General features: G+C 40.3%; 1 protein-coding gene and 1 pseudogene across 3 annotated transcripts in view; one reads left to right on the top strand and one right to left on the bottom strand.

Annotated features, from left to right (window-relative positions):
- Ndst3 (N-deacetylase and N-sulfotransferase 3) overlaps positions 1–19,265 on the top strand; it is a 163,182-nt gene that overhangs the window by 10,585 nt on the left and 133,332 nt on the right. For all 3 annotated transcript variants that reach the window (XM_016010102.3, XM_006991883.4, XM_042279830.2), the window contains exon 2: positions 3,585–4,723. In XM_016010102.3, coding sequence (XP_015865588.1) covers positions 3,743–4,723 — 981 coding nt within the window. In that variant the 5' untranslated portion in view covers positions 3,585–3,742. The remainder of the gene's footprint in view (positions 1–3,584; positions 4,724–19,265) is intronic.
- LOC102916566 (coiled-coil-helix-coiled-coil-helix domain-containing protein 2 pseudogene) lies at positions 13,959–14,433 on the bottom strand (annotated as a pseudogene).

The raw sequence follows: 19,265 nt of genomic DNA, 5'->3' as shown, positions 1-19,265 counted from the left end.
TTTTATCGCAGTACATGGTGTCATAGAATTAGTCTATTCTCACTCTTGGACAAACACACTGTAGTCATTTGGTTTCTTCTGCCTGGCCAGAGGCTTTTCCTGACATTCCCTCCCATGCTCACATCCATGCCTTCACCACTGTGTTAGGTGTTCCTTAGGTGCTGTGGCTCCCGGGGACTGTCACTGACTTCCCCGGGTCTTATTGATCTCTCTCTCTCTCCTTCCTCCCTCCCCTCAGAAGGTACAAAAATGCCTTACTTTTAAGCACAATTTACCCTATACGATAGAGTTGGGTGTTTTCTACCATAAGTCACATCTTACCATGCGTGCCGTGGTGTTGACTGTTGTCTCCCAGGTCTCATTGCTGTCGGTGAATCCATCTTTACAGATGCAGTGATTGTTCCTAATTTGAGTTCTGTGCTGTCTTCAGCATTGACTACAGCACTAATCTCAAATTAGTTTTTCAGTAATTACCTCATGGCTGATTGCAGAGCAATTTGTGGGTGTTTTTTTTTTATGTTGTTGTTCTTGTAGTCTCTCTCTCTCTCTCTCTCTCTCTCTCTCTCTCTCTCTCTCTCTCTCTCCCTTTGTGTGTGTGTGTATGATGATTTATATCGACATTTATCACATGCCAGAAAGTTATGATTGCATTTACTCCACATTCAATAAAGCAGACATCCAACATGAAATCCAGCAATTTTTAGCAACTATAATCATTAATAGTCATGGGTAACCTTAAAAGATACATTAGGACATTAGCATGAAGTAGAAGTATCTAATAAACCTACAGGCACAATGAGCCGTTGAATTTAATAAATTCTACCAACAGTCACTGAGCTTATTTAATGCTGGGAACAGGGCTGCAATGATAGATAAATGAGGATTTAATTCTGCCTTCTTAAAACTTCCACCCAATAGGAAGGATGATTTAAAACAAAATTTTCATTATTATGGTAGTTAGTACAAGGGAGAGGATTTTATCATGACCGTGTGTTATCTACTGGGTCTTTGCAAGTTTGAAAAGTCAGAAAATTTGCCAAGAGAATTGTGTGGGCAAGATTAGTTTTCCACATTTACCTGTCCTAGGGATGGCTCATTCATGACCGACTCAGAAGTTGATATCCTTGCCTCTGCCTGTTCCTACAGTGCCATGCCCTAAAAGAGGGGGAACACCATCAGTTCAGTCCATCCTAAGGTTTTCACGAGTACAAGAAAAAGCATGGGACAGGAAGTGGCTGTTTGTGAGTCCACACTGAGGCTAAAGTTGGCCATGGGCAAATGAGGCATTTGTTTGAAAAGATGTGCATAGAAGCCAGGCATGGTAGTTAATGCCTATAATCCCAGCACTGGAGAGGCTGAGGCAGGAGGATTCAGAGTTTTAGAGATCCAGACCAAGCTGACTACATAATGAGAGCCTATCTTTAAAAAAAAAAATAATGAGCCGGGCGGTGGTGGCGCACGCCTTTAATCCCAGCACTCAGGAGGCAGAGGCAGGCGGATCTCTGTGAGTTCGAGGCCAGCCTGGGCTACCAAGTGAGTCCCAGGAAAGGCGCAAAGCTACACAGAGAAACCCTGTCTCAAAAAAACAAAAAACAAAAAAAAAAAAAAATAATAATGGTTCAGAAAGCAGGAGAGTTTTCACTTATCCATGTTCAACTAACTCCTGCCCTTGGGAATATAAATAGGATAACCTTTGATATCTGAAGGAAATTTGGAGAATTGGATGTAAAAGAAATGACTTTGGCATTTTATATCTACAAAATCTAATGAAAACAGGGCCTGTCATTGCACTTAAGGATTTATCACTCGCTATAATTTGCATTAGCAGTGTGTAGTCACAGTTAATTTTTGAATACTTTTATCTTATTTTTCTACTTTCCATTCATGTCTTTTTCCCAATATTGTGCTTACTCCTATGTCTATAACATTTTCTAAATCTTATATATCTATACAAATTACCCTCCTTTAGCTTCGGCCCAAGTCTTCTCCACTGTGCCTTTCTTTCATAGACTATGCCCCACTTGTCATGGTTTCTTTCCTCTCTTATCTCATTATAGCCTCTAATCCACAACCACATGTTAGCATTCTAGTCACTGTATCCTCTTCATAATTTAGAAGCTTTTAAAGATATCTCATATGTTGAACATGTCTAGTTTAAGTAGAAAAAAATAAGTTCTCCATAAATACTTGAATGAATGACACAGATACCCAAGTATTTGAGTAATAAACTGCAACATGTGATTTATAGGATAAATTCATAAATATCTTATACTTATATCTCAAGATGTAATTATTCATAAAAATGAATATAAATATTATTCAAATTCTGATTTGCTGTATATTTCTTAGATAAATACTACAGAATTTTAACCCTGTGATTCTTAGTGACTCTTTATTCTGGCTTCATCATTGTATCTGAAAAGTACATGATAGAAATATTGCAATTAAGAAACAGAGGAACAGCCCTAAATGCATTGTAACCATCAAATGCAGGATTTCCCACCACTGATTGTCCCACAGCTTTCTGTGAGCACACCATGAGGACAATGACACAACTTTTCTTTAAATTTTTTGTATTCCTCATGGAGTGCTGGGACTATAAGATCCTACCAAACATGTGCTCTAAAAATATACTTCTCTGCTTATTTTTCAAAGTAAACAGGTTTTCAGAGGTTACTAAGACTTGAAACTGTTGGAGCATAAAGCATTTCATGGCATGGCAACTTTTTTCATGACATTTTTATCATGCCTTTATAGTACTGTTGATGTAATTACTGAGCTCAAAAAGCAGAAGCAGATCAGACTGAAACATCTGGGCAGAGCTACTGTGGGGCACATGCCTGAAGGAGGGCATCTCACTCCAGACCTGAAGGAACCTAGCAGAGCTGTGGTGTGCATGCCTGAAGCAGGCCATCTCACTCCAGACCTGAAGGAATATAAAAAGTTTGCATTCCTCACACTCACTTCTCAATATGGTTGTTACAATGTTTTAAATCTCTGTAATCTGAAATAACCAATTGGGTTGCTAAGCCATCTTTGCATATAGAAAGGATTTAGAGGATAATTTCTCTAATGAATTATAAATGTAGGTACAATGACAAATTTCATTACATTAAGAAATTTCTGAAAAAGAAGAAGGCCACTGTTGTAATTTTGGCACTTAATGATATATGTCCACATTTTGTAAACCTTTAATATATGTAATTCAACATTCACAGTTTGAGTATACACTGCAAGATATGTGTCTATGTGACAGGAGCTACTGCATGTATTTGAGAATCTCTGTGTTACTATCAGAATTTGATGCAAAGCTTGGTGAGTCTGGGTCCTTGTCAGCCCAGACACTTGTTTGGTGTTAGAAATAGATAGTGGCCCTGTATTGAGTGTAGCCCTCTTCCTCATTCTATCCCTCACAAGTCCTCATCCACAGCTATAAGAAGAAATAAAGATTTTCTAATGTCACTTACACCAACTGATCTGCTCATAACCCGCCATGCAAGGTAGCCAGTATGATAAAAACTCACTCATTTTGATACCAAAGACAGAATGTTTTATACTCTGTCCTATTTTGTTTTATTTTTCAGACTGTGTTTCCTGTGAGTCCTGACTGTGTAATCCAGATGTGCTGCAATGGTGACATAAACTATTGACTGAGACCAGGGGCGTGGCTGAAACTCCATCCTTCCTCCTATTTTTTTTTAAATGGTGCTTCTATCAGAATAGTCAAAGAAGTCCACCCAACATGAGTTTTATCATGAAACTTCACAGACACTTTCAGAGAACACTGATTCTGCTTGCCACTTTTTGTATGGTAAGCATTATTATCTCTGCTTACTACCTGTACAGTGGATACAAACAGGAAAGTGAACTCTCTGGGAGGGCTTCAGAAGTGGACTGTGGTGACCTCCAGCACATACCATCCAGGCTGATGGAAGTGAAGAGGACAATGCTTTCTGATGCTTCAAGGACAGATCCCACAGTCCTGGTGTTTGTGGAGAGCCAGTACTCATCCCTTGGCCAAGACATCATTATGATGCTAGAATCCATTCGATTCCACTATCACACTGAAATCGCTCCTGGAAAGGGGGACCTTCCAGCCCTTACAGACAACGTGAAAGGCAAATATGTTCTCATTATATATGAGAATATTTTGAAGTATATAAACATGGACTCTTGGAACAGAAGCCTCTTAGATAAATACTGTGTGGAGTATGGTGTGGGTATCATTGGATTCCACAAAACCAGTGAGAAAAACCTCCAGAGCTTTCAGTTCAGAGGTTTCCCCTTTTCCATAAGTGGAAACCTGGCAGTAAAAGATTGCTGTATTAATCCTCACTCCCCATTGCTTCGTGTGACCAAATCATCCAAGCTGGACAGAGGTTCTTTACCTGGAACTGACTGGACAGTTTTTCAGATTAACCACTCCACCTACCAGCCAGTGATATTTGCCAAAGTTAAGACTCCAGAAAACCTTTCTCCACCCATCTCTAAAGGTGCTTTTTATGCCACTATCATACATGACCTGGGGCTTCATGACGGGATCCAGCGTGTTCTTTTTGGCAACAACTTGAACTTTTGGCTGCACAAGCTCATCTTCATAGATGCCATCTCCTTCCTGTCGGGAAAGAGGCTGACATTGTCCTTGGACAGATACATCCTTGTGGACATTGATGACATATTTGTGGGGAAGGAGGGAACAAGAATGAACACCAATGATGTGAAGGTAAGGCCCTGTTATCTTAGAGTTCCCCAGTTGATAACTTCCCCCAAGATAACAGCACTCCTGTCTTTTGTAGGACTGACTTTTCTAGGACATGGGACTTCTGTTTCATCAAGAGAATTGGGAGAAAGTAATGTAATTGGGTTACCCTCATCTTATATTACCTAAGTTCCTAGTATATTTCTATCTGAATTGGGGAAAATGAAGATTGTATTAAAATATTAAGTGTGGTGAGATCCAGAAATGGTTTTCTATGTGTACTTATAGCTGAAAAATAGAAATTATTTTTGCTTAGCTGCTTTCTAGAAGCTATCCACTTAGAAAACAAGGGCATCCATTAAAATACAAAGTCAAAGTGAATTAGTTTGGCTGAGACAAGGTACACACAAGTTTTGGGGAATTACAAATCTCAATAGGGAGCAAATTCAGATATTTTAGAAAGTCTAAGGTGAGGTTCATTTTACTAGCCATGGAAAACTATGATGTGACTGTGGCAGCAGGTTTATTCACGTGGAATCGTAAGGGCTTAGTTCCTTTCAGGAATACTTCTGGCATTCACCTGATGTCACTGTGCTGCATGTAAACCACATCCACTTCTCCCTGTGTGAAACTGCTTCCGGTCAACAACAAACAAACAAAAAAAAAAAAAAAAAAAAAACAAGCATTTAATTATAGTAGAAGCCACTGTGTTACATAAACAATGAGTTATGTAGCAGTAAGAAAGACAAAGTTGAAATTATCTGCATTTACATTACTTTCCCATTTAAAAATGGGACTCTATCTCTGTTATATTGTTATGTTGGTTCTCACAGAAGGGAGAGCTTTGGGTACATAATTTTTATTCTTTACAGCGTTAGCCCTCTAATAAAATATCTATAACTAAAGCACATATCAATAATACTATTTTAAGGAGATAGCTCAGTTGGTAAATGCAAACAACCTGAGTGTGACCCCTGGACCTTCCTGGTGGCAAGAGAGATTCTGAAAGTTGTTCTGTGACCACCACACGTGTGCACATTCACAGAGAGAGAGAGAGAGAGAGAGAGAGAGAGAGAGAGAGAGAGAGAGAGAGAGAGAATAAGTATATAGAATTTTGTATAAAAAAGATTATCTAGACAATTGCATCTTTTTTAAGCCATTAAGTTTCTAACAAATAGTAAGTTTCATCATACCATTTAAATAAAGTATCAGTGCCAGAGAGAATACTCTTTACTATAAGAGAGTGTAGAAACTGAAGAAGAAAACACTTTCATATTATGGCTGTGGTTTCTAATTAATTATATTTATTAAATTGTGTTTAAATTTACATTAATGTTTTTGCACTTTTGAAAGTATAGATAAATTAAAAATAAGCTGCTAAATTAAGCATTTGTTGTTATGTATTTATAGACTAAAAACAATATTTAATTCCTCCAGTTTTCCATTTCTAATTACTATGATAAAAAGTTATACATATATACATATACATATATATGATGTAAAACTTTTTAAACTGTCAAAACCTCATTATTAGGGCATTCTAAAATGTGCCAGGTAAACTTGTGTGGTCCAGTGCATCCTCCTCCATCACTGAATATTCTGCATCACAAAGTGCCTTTTGATCTGGCGTGGTGGTGTGTGCCTATGACCCCAACACTCCAGAGAATGAGGCAAGAGAATCACAAGTTAGAGGCCAGCCTGGCCTATCCCGGCAAACCAAATCTCAAAAACATAAAGTACCTTTTGTGCTTTATATGTTAACTCAAGTTTTAGGGACACAGAAATTAAAGGCATACTGAGCACATTAAAGAAAAATGTAGCGTGTGTACTTTATGGGTTGATCACAGTTATAGGTGACTATGTTTGCTAAACTTCCTGTATGTTTTTTAAAACATGTCTTGGACTATTTGGGTTTTTAAACTGCTTCTAGACTGCCTATGTTTCAAAACACTAACTCATTGCAGATAACTATGCAGAGGACACAAACAAATTCATTCATCCTTGTGTTAGCTACTGTTGTCACTGTGGCAAAATGCCCAACAAAAGCACTTTAAGTAAGGAAAGAAAAGGTTATCTTGCCTAATAGTGTGAGAGTCCAGCCCACCATGGTGGGGATGGCACAGTGTCGGGAGAGGGAGGGAAAACAGGAGCTACTCTTGTGGCACAGTGAGGAAGCAGAGAAAGATAAATGCTGGGGCTCAGATGGCTTCATCCTTGTTATTTAGTCTTGGATCTCAATTTATAGAATGCTGCCATTCACGTCCTCCAACCTCAGCAAACCCAATCTAGAAACTCTCTCATGGACATGCCCAGAGGTTTGTCTCATAGATGTTTCTGGATGCTTTCAAGATGAAAAGCAATGCGAACTATCATAATTCTGTATATAGTTTCACTTAGGTTTTATGTGTACAAGATTAAGCACTTTGGAAGAGCGAGCATCTACCTGTTCATCGCTTGGTGTGTCCATATCATGTCAGTTACCAAACATACAAATGCAATGATAAAGCTAATGAAGCAGAGTTGAGGAGGATAAGTAGTGTCATACTCGGAGTTGTTATTGCAGTGAGGAAACACCATTACCAAAAGCAATTTGGGAAGGAAGGAGCTTATTTCATCTTATAGCTTATAGTCCACCATCCAGAGAAGTCCTGACAAAAGCCTGGAAACAGGAACTGATGCAGAGACCATGGAGGAGCGTTGCTTACTGGCTTGTTTCTTATGGCTTGCTTAGCCTGCTTTCTTATAGAACCCAGGACCACCAACTGCCCAGGAGGGCCACTACTGGTAATGAGCTGAGCCCTCCAACATCATTGATTGAGAAAATGTACTACAGCTTTGCCTACAGGCCAATGTTAATGGAAGCATTTTCTAAACTCCGAGTTTCTCTTCCCAGATATCTCTAACTTCTGTCAAGTTGTCAATAAACTAGGCAGGACAAGTAGATAGATTGCTTGCAGTATGGTAAGGGGAAGGAATCAGGATGGTCTTATGTAAAACTTGCTGTGTAAAGTACAATAGTACACCACCATTTCCCAGAAACTAGTGAATGTGCAGGAAAAGCTTGAAGTCAAAACTAGAATGATGCCATGGCATTAATTCAAACAAGAATGAAATTTCCTGAAACGAGGGAATGGCAATGAGAGTGGAGAAGTGAGAGTAATTTAAAAATTATTCAGGACATAACTGAGCAATGTAGTAATTAATTGGTTAAGTGGAGATGGAAGACTACAATCAAGAATAGTATTTGAATTTTTATCATTGGTGAGCAGTTGTAGGGAAGACCAATAAGACAGAGTAAGAGTATGGTAGCTAAGGTCATTCCAGATTATGAAGAAAATTTCAGCTTCCTGGAAGCCCATTCTCTCTGTTGTGACTTTTAGTGACTGACGTCTGTTTTTGTGTTAGTTTAGAAGCCGGTATCTGATGCTAATACTTTAAATTTGCTAAAATTATCTTATAACTGCATTTAAGTATTTTAATGAACACACATTCTCCACTTGAGACGTAACTATTATCTCAACTTTACTATGTGTGTGTGTGTGTGTGTGTGTGTGTGTGTGTGTGTGTGTGTGTGTGTGTTGGCCTCTGCATGAAAGTTTGGAGGCCAGAAGTCAACTCTAATTATCTTCCACTCTCCAACTTATCTTTTGAGACATGGTCTTTCATTGAACCTGGATTTGACATTATAGTTAGACGAGCACTTTCTCCACTGAGTGATCTCCCCAGCCCCACTTGATGTGGATTTTAGATCTATTTTTGTACTGCTCTGATTCCTAAAAGAGGGAGTGGAAAGGTTGGTGTTAGCAGAGAATGTCTGTTTAATTCTCCAGCACTAATGAGGGGTTATACATAGACTGTTACTCTTCTGACAGCTGTTGCTTCATGTATTTTGAAAATATGAAGTGCATGTGTCACAAATTATATTTTCATTTGGTATTTTATCATTCTGTGACTGTTGTTTTGCAAATTCAGTGGCATTATTTGCCTTTACACTCATTTTCCCTAACAGACATCCCTGTGCTAGCCTTTGGGTTTCTACTTAGAAAGTGTGCCTTACCCCATTGCATCTTGTTCCCAACTTCTGTTGTGTACTTCCATTGGCTACTGAGTTGCTCTAGATGTCAACATGCTATTGTTTAAACCCATGTATTAGACATTATTGTTTCACTACCACCAAAGCTTGGTTGGATCAGCCAGGACCCTACATTGCTAACCATTCTCCTTTTCATATAAGACTGTATGCGTCTACCCCCGTTCCATTTTAACTTTTAAGTTACATTTTCTAACTACTCTCTCTCTCTCTGTGTCTCTCTCTGTCTCTCTCTGTCTCTCTCTCTCTCTCTCTGTCTCTCTCTCTCTCTCTCTCTCTCTCTCTCTCTCTCTCTCTCTGTGTGTGTGTGTGTGTGTGTGTGTGTGTGTGTGTGTGTGTGTGTGCGCATGGATGTGCCTGCACATGATGTGTGCATGCATGTATCAGGGGACCACTTCCAGAAGCTTTTTTGTTCCACTATGTGGGTCCAGGGAATTGAGCTAAGGTCTCCAAGCTTGACAGCAAGAGCCTTCACCCACTGAGTCTCACCTCCAGTTTTAATGGCGCTGCCAGCATGATGCCCTCGGTGTATCATTGAGTTCATGTCCCTTCTCTACTCCGACCACTTCAGGGACTTCTAGAACAGCTAGAATTCCTACAGTCTTTCACACTGTCCCTTTATCTTCCCGATCGCACATCTTCCTCCTGTTTGCCTTTTTGGTGTGCCACTTTACTGAAATGCAGCTGTCAAGAGAGCAACATTTCCTCCTCTGTTTTCCTCACTGAAGTATCTCCATTGCATACCTGGATCATTGCTTATTTGGTGTGTGAATGAGAATTTTGGCAACTTCTTCAGAAACCAGCAGGTATTCTAGAGAAGTGTTATGCTAAAATAACTCTTTTTCAAACACCCATCAAAAATTCCGGGTGCCTTTTCTAAGGTGCATCTTTTAGAAACTCTTTAATGAAGCACCTCCCATGTTACAGAACACTATCTTCATTTACCCCATTCCTTAAGTAACTGTTCTGCTGTGTTGAAATGTCTATGTGATAAACACCTGCATTTTTAAAAATTCTTCTCTTAATGGGGACATAGGGATCCCCTCCTAGTCACCTAACATTTGTGGAAGTAAAGTTTGCCTAATTCCACTCCCTCCCAATTATTTTATTATTGATATAAAGCTAGGCAATGTGTAACTGTTACAACACACACATGAAACCACCCCTTCCTTGCTTTCCTACTTTGGTGGAATATTTACTTATAAACATAATATGAGATCATAATACATATGAAAACAAATAACTTTCCAGATCATTTTCATGTTTAGATCTCCATAGTGCCCTAGTAAATACATAAGTATTTTAAGAGAATAAAATTTAAGAAATCCATAGATTTCTGCTGCTTCCAACCTTGGTCAGAGAAACTTTTTTTTCAGTGGATAGTGATTAATTCGGAGATGTATTACTGCACATTTCTGTTGTAAGCTCTGAGAGTAAGTCACGTTGAGTGCTCAGCCATAGATGTGACATCTATCAACTCCTTCCTGTTCACCTCTCCAGACAGATGTCTTCTAGACATAACATGGCTGTTGTATACATGTTATATTGAAGAAATTTAATATAACCTGGGGAAATTAGAGGTTATTTAACAAAGAAAAATAACCTCGTATTTATAATTCATATGTGCTGGGTTCATTTTGTTAAATTTGTTGCTGCATTTTAAGAAAGTATCCTTATTGTAATTAATATTAAAGAGTCATTGGCTATGCAAAGACATTCCACAAGAATGCATTCTAAATGATTTAAAGAGGGCAAAATTCTGCCACAGAATGATCAATAATGTATAAACAGTATTTGGTGGTTGGTTATATTTTTTTAAGATTTTTATTTTATTCTTTGAAAATTTCATACATGTAAACAATGTGTCTTGATCATAGCCACTCTTCACTCTCCTTTCTCTCTCCCCCAAGACTCCTCCATCACATCACCTCCTAACTGCATGTCCTTCTTTTAAAAGTATATTTAGTTTTAAACCCACCAAGTCCAATTTGAGCTGTCCATTTGTGCACATGTGTGGGGTCATCCACTGGGTCGTGGCCAACCTGACAGCAGCCAAACCCTCAAAGGAAAGTGGTTCTCCAACCCTAGTATCCATTATGCCAAGAGTTCTTCAGTGAAAGGAGGGACTTGGAAGCCCCTCCCTACTCCGTGCCTGAATTTTTAGCTGGTTTGACCTTGTGCAGGTCTTGTACAGGTAGCACAGTGGCTGTGGGTTCATGTGTACGAAGCTGTGTCATGTCTAGAAGACAGTACTGCACAGCTCCCCTCCCCTCTTCTAGCTCCGACATTCTTCCCACTCTGTCTGGAGAGGTGAACAGGGGTTGATAGATGTCCTATCTATGGCTGAGCACTCAACGTGACTTACTCTCAGAGCTTACAACAGAAATGTACAGTAATATATATCTCTGAATTAATCACTATCCACTGTAAAAAGAAGTTTCTCTGACCAAGTCTGAGAGCAGCAGAAATCTATGGATATAAACATAAATTTTTAGAAGGCAGCTTAATAATGGTGACCATTAAAAACACATCAATAGATTCTGCTCTAGGGCCTGTAACTTCCCTAGACATGTGTTTTGACCAAGTTTATAGTACAAGGGATGAATTTCTTCCTGTGACTCAGGCCGCAAATCAAATCATGGAATCAGTTGGTGACCCCCACAAACAGTCTTACCACTATCTTGCCTGGCATGCAGGTTCCAGTGCTGGTTAAAACTGTTAATAATGTGTTTTCTTCTGAAACAGCCTGCATAGCACCTTCTAACACTATAGAAGCTAGCCAGCAAAGAGAGACTTCTCTGGTCAGTTCAAGATTAATTTATCTAATAATCAAATAATAATAATAATAATAAAATAATAATCAAAGTGTGCAGTCCCCAACTATATAGCCTTAACATCTAGTTATGGTGGGAAACCAAGAGCAATGGCAATAGAATATATTGTGTTGGTGCCATTAGGGCAACCTTGACCAATAACCCATAAAGAGGCAATCTAGGCCTAGCACTGAGATTTTTATTTAATAACCCATTTCTTCTGGGAGAAGTATTGTATACTAATTTTTAAAGCCTTAATATCCTGGATCCTTCCTTCCTGAGGATGATTAGAAGGGCAGCCACAGATGAGACCAGAGTTTATTGAGACAGGGGCTCATATATTAGACTAGTAGCAGATTACATGGGGAAGACTCTGAGTAAGGTTTGTAGATTGACAGTTCCAATCATATGTATTCAGTGGGCCTGAGAGATTGCAGAGTGAGTAAAGATACTTACCCAGAAAGCCAGACAACCTGAGTTAGAGCCCTAAATCCGATGGTAGAGGGAGACAACTAACTACAGGAGTTATTCTCAGACCTCTACATGCACCCTCACACATGCACACACCATAGAAATAAATAAGATTTTTAATGCACATGGATTCTGAGTGCTGTGGTGGGATTTCAGAAGATATGCTGAGAGATACAAAAGAATGTCTTTTGATAAACGAAAGTCAAAAGATCAAGAAGAAAACTTTACTATATGCAGATACTGGATTATGTGCTTCTCTGGGTTAAGAGTATTTGTTTCTCCTATTATATGATTCTAGATAGTAAAATATACAGTGACTATCTAATTTTTGTGTTTATGATGTATACTGCCAGATCCATAAATGATGTAGTTAGTTACTTCCAAAATAAGTAACCCCTACTGAGTGTTATTTTAGTTAGGTTTCTATTGCTGTGATAAACACGAAGGCTGAAAGCAGCTTGTTCAGGAAAGGGTTTACTTCAGTTTACAGCTTTACTGAGGGAAGCAGGAACTCAAGGCAGGAACAAGGAGGTGGGAACTGAAACAGAGGCCATGGAGAAACACTGCTTATTGTCTTGCTGATTCTCAGAGCTTGTTCAGAACACTTTCTTACACAACTCAGGACCACCTGCCCAGGAGTGGTACCATCCCACTGGGGTGGGATGTGTCTGGGCCATCTTACACAAATCATCAATCAAGAAAATGCCCTGGAGACTTACCTACATGCTAATCTGATGGGGGCATTTTCTCAAATGAAGTTTCCTCTTCTCAGATGACTCTACCTTGTGTCAAGCTGACAAAAACTATCCAGCACACTCATACACACTATCATTTTGTGTTTTACATTCATCGTTATTTAATTATCATGGAAATAATATAAATTATTATAAGTAACATCAGTGCATATAAAGAAACTGAAGTTCATAAAGTCTCATTAACTCACCTAGAACTAGCCTATTTGGGAGGTTGTCCTATAGAAGACACAGAGAGAGAGAGAGACAGACAGACAGACAGACAGACAGATAGATAAATATATAATTTTGGATAATCCTGCCTTGCCAAGTTCCTAACCTTAATCACTTACATCTACAAAAATCTCTTGCTGTGTAAGATACAAACCCATGGGACCACATAAGATGCATACCCATCAGGCTATATAAGGTAGAAAAGAAATATTAATGACATATATCTGACCTAATAATTAATCTAGCTATCTAAATCCAGAAATAATAGCAAGTAATTGGGGGAAGCACCAATTAATGGTCATCTTAATTCTCTGGAGGCTCACATGGGTAGCAGGGAGCCCGCTTTCAACTTAGTTGAAGAAACGTAGCTATTCAGAGATTGGGTGGGAGCCATTACAGCAATGGTGTTTATTGGCATGCTGGCAGCATCCTGAGTCGTGACTCTTAGAAGTGTACCTGAGACTAATTAACACGTCATTTTAAAATACGGCTGTCCAGTTCACTTTCTTTTGCTATGAAAAAACAAAACAAAACAAAACAAACAAAAAAACAAAAAAACTGACCAAAAGCAGCTTGGAGAAGAAAGAGTGTAGTTGTCTTACAAGTTACCTGGAAGCAGAGACCATGGAGGAATGCTGCTTACTACTGTGTCCTCAGCCTGCTTTCTTTTCCTTTCTTTTTTTTTTTTTCAGAAGAAAACAACTTTATTTTCATTAACTCACAAAACACAACACAGTTGGTTCAGGAGGCCATCACTTGCCCAGCCCCCACACTACTACAAGCGCAGTGACTATCCACACAATGAGAACTCTTTAATAGCTGTTCTCAAGCAATGGAGCTGTTAGGAGGAAGATTCAGTCAGGATCCACGCGTGTACTGTCAATTATGTAGAGCCCATTTCAATCTCTTCAATTTCAACTTCTTGATTAGACCAAACCATTTGCGATTCTGCACTGCCGCAAAACCTCATTGAAGCCCTCAAAGAGCTTGACATCACTCTGGTCCTGGGCACGCTCCAGAAACTGTTTGATCTCAAGAGAGCAAGGCCCCAAAGACTGCTGGTTCGCCAGCTGGCTTCCCTGGGGCTCCTGGTAAGTGATGTCAGGCCTTGCGGGCTCAGCATCACCACCTCCACTGAAGCCCTCAGTGATGGCATGACCCAGGGTGGGCCCCACTGCAGAGCCCACAGTCACACCAGCTGCAGTGGTGGCCATCTGGGCCATCAGGCCTGGCTGCCTGGGGGCAGCGGCAGCGGCAGGGGAGCCAACTGCAGATGGGGCAGCTGCTGCTGGAGGATGAGCTGCAGGTGCTTGTCTGGGAGCAGCCCTCATTCTGAGGGGCCCGGCTGGCCCGAGGGGCCACCCGGGAAGAGCGGCTGCGGCTTCCACGTGGCATCCTAAGTGCTCACACTCTCGGAGTCAGAAAACGACTAACTGCCTCAGCCTGCTTTCTTATACCACCCATGACCACCTGCACAGAGATGGCACCACCCACAGAGGGCTGGCCCTCCCACATCAATCCGCAGTCATGAAATCCCGCCCAGACTTTCCTCCAGGTTAATATGGTGGAGGCGACTCCTCCCTTGAAGCCTCCTCTTCCCAGGTGACAGACTACCCCTGCACAGCGGCCTGTCGGAGCTGGCACTTCTCCAAACCTTTATCATCACCGACATCGTGTTTCTTGTAGCTTTCCTCTCATCCTTAGACTCCTGTCCCTGCATCCGCCTCGCCTTCAGGACCCTTGTTTTCCTTTATATTAATTCCTTTTCTTTCCTGCTCTCTCCCTCTGCGAGGTCTGCATTCCCATCACCCTCTTGGTGCATCAAAGCTGCTGTCATCCTTCTGTGAAAACCCTGCTTTGAGCCTCTGGACTCTCTGTCCATCGACTACTGCTGCTTTCTATTCCTTGTATTTGCATATTTATTCTTTTCATGCAATTATGTACCGTTTTTCTTTGCTTTGTATATACTGAGTAGAATCAGCTTTCCACAAAAAGGAAAAAAAAAAATTTAAACCAGCTGATTAAGACAATGTACAATGACTTGTCCAAACTAGCAATATCAGCCAACAGTGATGAATCCTTTTCTGGTCTTCATCTTGGATTCAACTGTCTAAAAAAACACCAGGACAAGACCTGCTCTAGTCACTCCTTTTCTAGTAATCTAAGGAAAAAGTATTAGACCTCACATAGAAAGACAACGTACTCTTGATAGTCTAAGGAAATTAACTGATTGATTTTCACAGTAAGCTATGCAAAGGCCAGAAATGCTGGTAGTTAATATTCTCATACTAGCAGATGTGTGTTTCTGAGATTCTGAAAGTACCTTTAGGAAATTTTGTATATCAATTTTAAAAATTATTTGACAAGCTATGCATGGTAGTCCTCACCTTAATCTCAGCACTCAGGAGGCCGAGGCGGGCAGATCTCTGAGTTTGAGGCCAGCCTGGTCTACATAGAGAGTTCCAGGACAGCCAGGACTACACAGAGAAACCTTGTCTAGGAAAAAAAATGACAATATTAACAGAAGCAAGAAGGATTATACTTTATCTTAACTCTAATATAGAATTACAATAGTCAAAGGATGTTTCTATAACTTGCTAACCTGCTTTAGAAATACAGTGAGCATTAAAAGGAGTGAAAAAGAGAAGACTTTCCCAGTCTAAGCTGTCTTTGCTGGCACAGGACACTGCTGTTGCTCTAACTGGAGGGCAGATAACAGCAGAGAAGGAAAAGCGTGGTTTTCTTTCTGGCAGAGGTGGCGCTCCAACAAGCATTGTTGTGGTAACTCCAGGACCACCAGCCAATGCTCAGTTCCCATTTCCAGGGACTGAAACACTCTGCTGCTCCTTCCACTTGAAAACCGGTATTTCCCTAAGTGGAATCTGTCTCTAGTGGATGCGACTGACAGGAAGCTGTTCAATCCACACTTCCGGGGAGGAGTTCAAAGCCCCAGCAAAGCCCTGCAAGGCGGTGTCCAGGGATCCTCCATGTGGAGAGACACCCCACAGCTTTGCTTTCAGGCCAGCAAAACCCTCTAGACTTCTTCTCTGTATAAGTGAACGCCTGTCAGGAGCCAAATCATTATTGACTTTCAACTACTCTCCTTCGTGTTACTCAAGCAAAACACATTCGACCGCTCAAAACTGGACTTTTACTGCCAATAAGACTGAAACAGAGACAAACCACCATTAATGAACTGACTTGTAATTAGTTAAGAAGCAAAATACAGGGTTGTTTGGTTTCTGTTTTTGTTTTTCTCGAGGAAATTTGCTGCTAATTTCACCGTAATCTTAGCCATCACTTCTCTTATGAATGTTTATAGTTATCTAAACTTGTCTATACATATTATCACACTTAACCAATATGCGTCTGTTTCCATAGATCCCCAAACCACTGGAAAAACAATCACTTAAAAATGACTGTTTCTAAAAGCAGATATGGGGTTGGGGTGAAAACTCAGTAAAATGCTTGCTATGCAAGTGTGAGAACCAGACTTCAATCCTCAGCACCCAGCGTAAGAAGCTGGATAAGAAGGCACACAATTGTAATCCCAGAGCTGGAGACAGGGAGAGGCAGCAGGATCTTCTTGCCTCACTGCCTAGCCAACCTAGACTACTCAGCAAACATCTGGCCAATGGGAGACCCGTGTTTCAAAACACAGAGTGAATGGCTCTTAAGAACAATAACCAAGGTCCTCTGTACTCAATACACACACACACACACACACACACACACACACACACACACACACAAGTGCATATACATGTGTGCGTGCGCGCACACACACACACACACACACACACACACACACACACGCACATGGGGTGGGAGGGTGGGAAGTTCCCAATCCCACACTTAAAAATTTTAACTTATTCAAACTAAGGATGGCTCAGTTCATTTATATAATTCCAATAGAGAGAGTAAGAAACTATGTAGGCAAACATTGTCTTAAAGAGACTACATTTTGTAGTATCACAAAATATGAAGACTCAAGTCATCTTGACTTTCTCTGTAGAAAGTATGTTAAAATAATGCTATATAAAAATAGTTATCTCTACGTGTAAGTAAATACACAATAACAAGAAGCCAGATAGAATTAATACTGTTGTTATTTCAACCTAATGCTGAAAGGGTTTTATTTTTACTTGTTTTGAACTTCATACTAAGACTACATGACAATATTTGGGCACTCACTGCAGATATCTAGAAAACTGCCTGTGGAGTTAGACAGGGTAGTTTTGCTTGAAAGGAGAAGTAGAGGGTCATAACAGCTGCTGTCTCCAACAAAAACAAGAGCAATGCTTCAGCAAGTATCAAAGGATCTGAAGCCTTGAAGCTCATTGAACATCATTTCTGCAATGAATGTAGCAGGAGAAACCAAGTTGGCCATAGGGCTTTTGCTTTTCTAGGATGTGCCCATGTAGTTGGGTCCTATCCATGCTGTCATTATGTAGGTTTAAGCATATAATTGATGGGTCCCAATTAATTCACAATTATCCTGTTTAAACTGCAGGGCTGTAACCCACCCCAATAGTTGACCTGTGCTTTTGGGACTCCAGTTGGTTAGAACACAGTCCTCTAAAGAAGAGACTCATTAATAGAAACAGGTGTGGAAGGATGTGACCAAGCCACTGGATGGAAAAGCATTGGCCCTAGTAACCTTCTGTCCTGACTGATGTTACCCATATGGCTTCAATTGCCAGACCCAAAGCATTTTTAAAGCCACCAGAATTTCACTTTGGGCCATGGTTCTGGGTCACATCACATTTGCCGTGGGTGCAGCCAGAGCACAAATTTCCCAAGCCCAGTTCTGGGCTCCAGAGGGTTGGGCTGCCCCTGGTGGCCCACACAGCTCCAGTCATCTGTCATTTGCCCCCCTCCTCCCTTGGTTTTGTCAAAAGTGACCTGAAAGCAGTTGAGCCAAAAGAAAAAAAAATGGGAGCATTCTAGGATCCCTCATCTATATAGCCATTCCTCAGTTTTCCTATATTTTTATTTCAAGTAACCAAATTCATCACCCCATTCTCTGAAAACTATGGGCATGCCTCCCCAACACAGCCTCAACCTTCACTTCTGAGGTTTCCCCAAATCATCCCCAAAGTATCAACATAGAACTAACTATCTCTAAATTCTATTTGTCCCACATTTCTTACACCTAGCACTTAGAATTTCACTCATTTTCTTTGTTATTTTATTTGTTCCCCTTTCTCAAGAGTGTTTCCTCATCTAATCAATGAGAGTTCCCTCAAAACCAGAGTCTAGCGTCCCTATTCCTGTCTCTAGACAGTTGTTACTTTGCTGGATCTTTGGCATAGCTCTAGAGAATTGAATCTGACTGGAGCAGTGAGAGAATGAAGAAAAGTCCAACATGTCAGATGAGCACACAAAAAGCTACGGTGGACCATGCTTGCAGCTACAGAAGCCCATGATAATAATGCACACCCACTCAGGGCTTCCTCCACCTCCTACAAAAAATAGTGCTTGGAATTTTTAATAAAAATAGCAATATATGCCATATTAAAAACTGCAGAGCTGAGGAAGTCCTGAGTGAGTGAATGTGTATTTTTGACATGGGCATGGCATTTCTCAGATGCAGAAGGAAATGATAGAGCTTTCCCTTCTGGTCTATGTGTGGATGTTGACAGTGTGCATTCAGTTTTGTATTGCTGTATATGAAGTAGCTCTTCACAAGGAAAAGATGAAGGTCTTAAACAAAAGAAGGTCTTTCCCCTGCATTGGCATATCAGCCGTTATTTTCATTCATTTCTCAAATAAAGGGGAGAATTAAGTTCCTTGACTTTTCAATCGTTTTCCTGTTATTTCACAGACTGTAAGGTAAAAATGTATATTCTTAATTCAGTTATAGCCTTTTTATATGCATAGTCTTAGAAAACTTCATGGGAATTCTTGTAAATTAAATTTAAGAACCTCATTGATATAAAGGGGAAAGCCAAAGGAACCTCTTGTGGATAGGAAGCCTCAGCAGCCAGCACTGGATTCTTGGGGTGTGGTCAGTTGACTGACAGGCAACCTCTGGAGCCCATCCCCAACTCCTGCAACAGTGGCAACAAGAAGAACAGCATTGCCTTCAATTCAGGAATGTTGTAAGAGTATGAATGAGCCCTCAGACCTATGGCTTTACCAATTATCTGCCACTACCCCTATGTCTTCTTCTGAGGCTGGAGCACTGGACATACTATATTTATTTTTGAGGTCTCAGTTCAGAT

This window comes from Peromyscus maniculatus, chromosome 6 (assembly GCF_049852395.1).
Source record: "Peromyscus maniculatus bairdii isolate BWxNUB_F1_BW_parent chromosome 6, HU_Pman_BW_mat_3.1, whole genome shotgun sequence".
Classification (NCBI taxonomy): Eukaryota; Metazoa; Chordata; class Mammalia; order Rodentia; family Cricetidae; genus Peromyscus; species Peromyscus maniculatus.
Note: the sequence above shows the minus strand (reverse complement) of the source record. Positions and strands in the feature narration are given on the sequence as shown.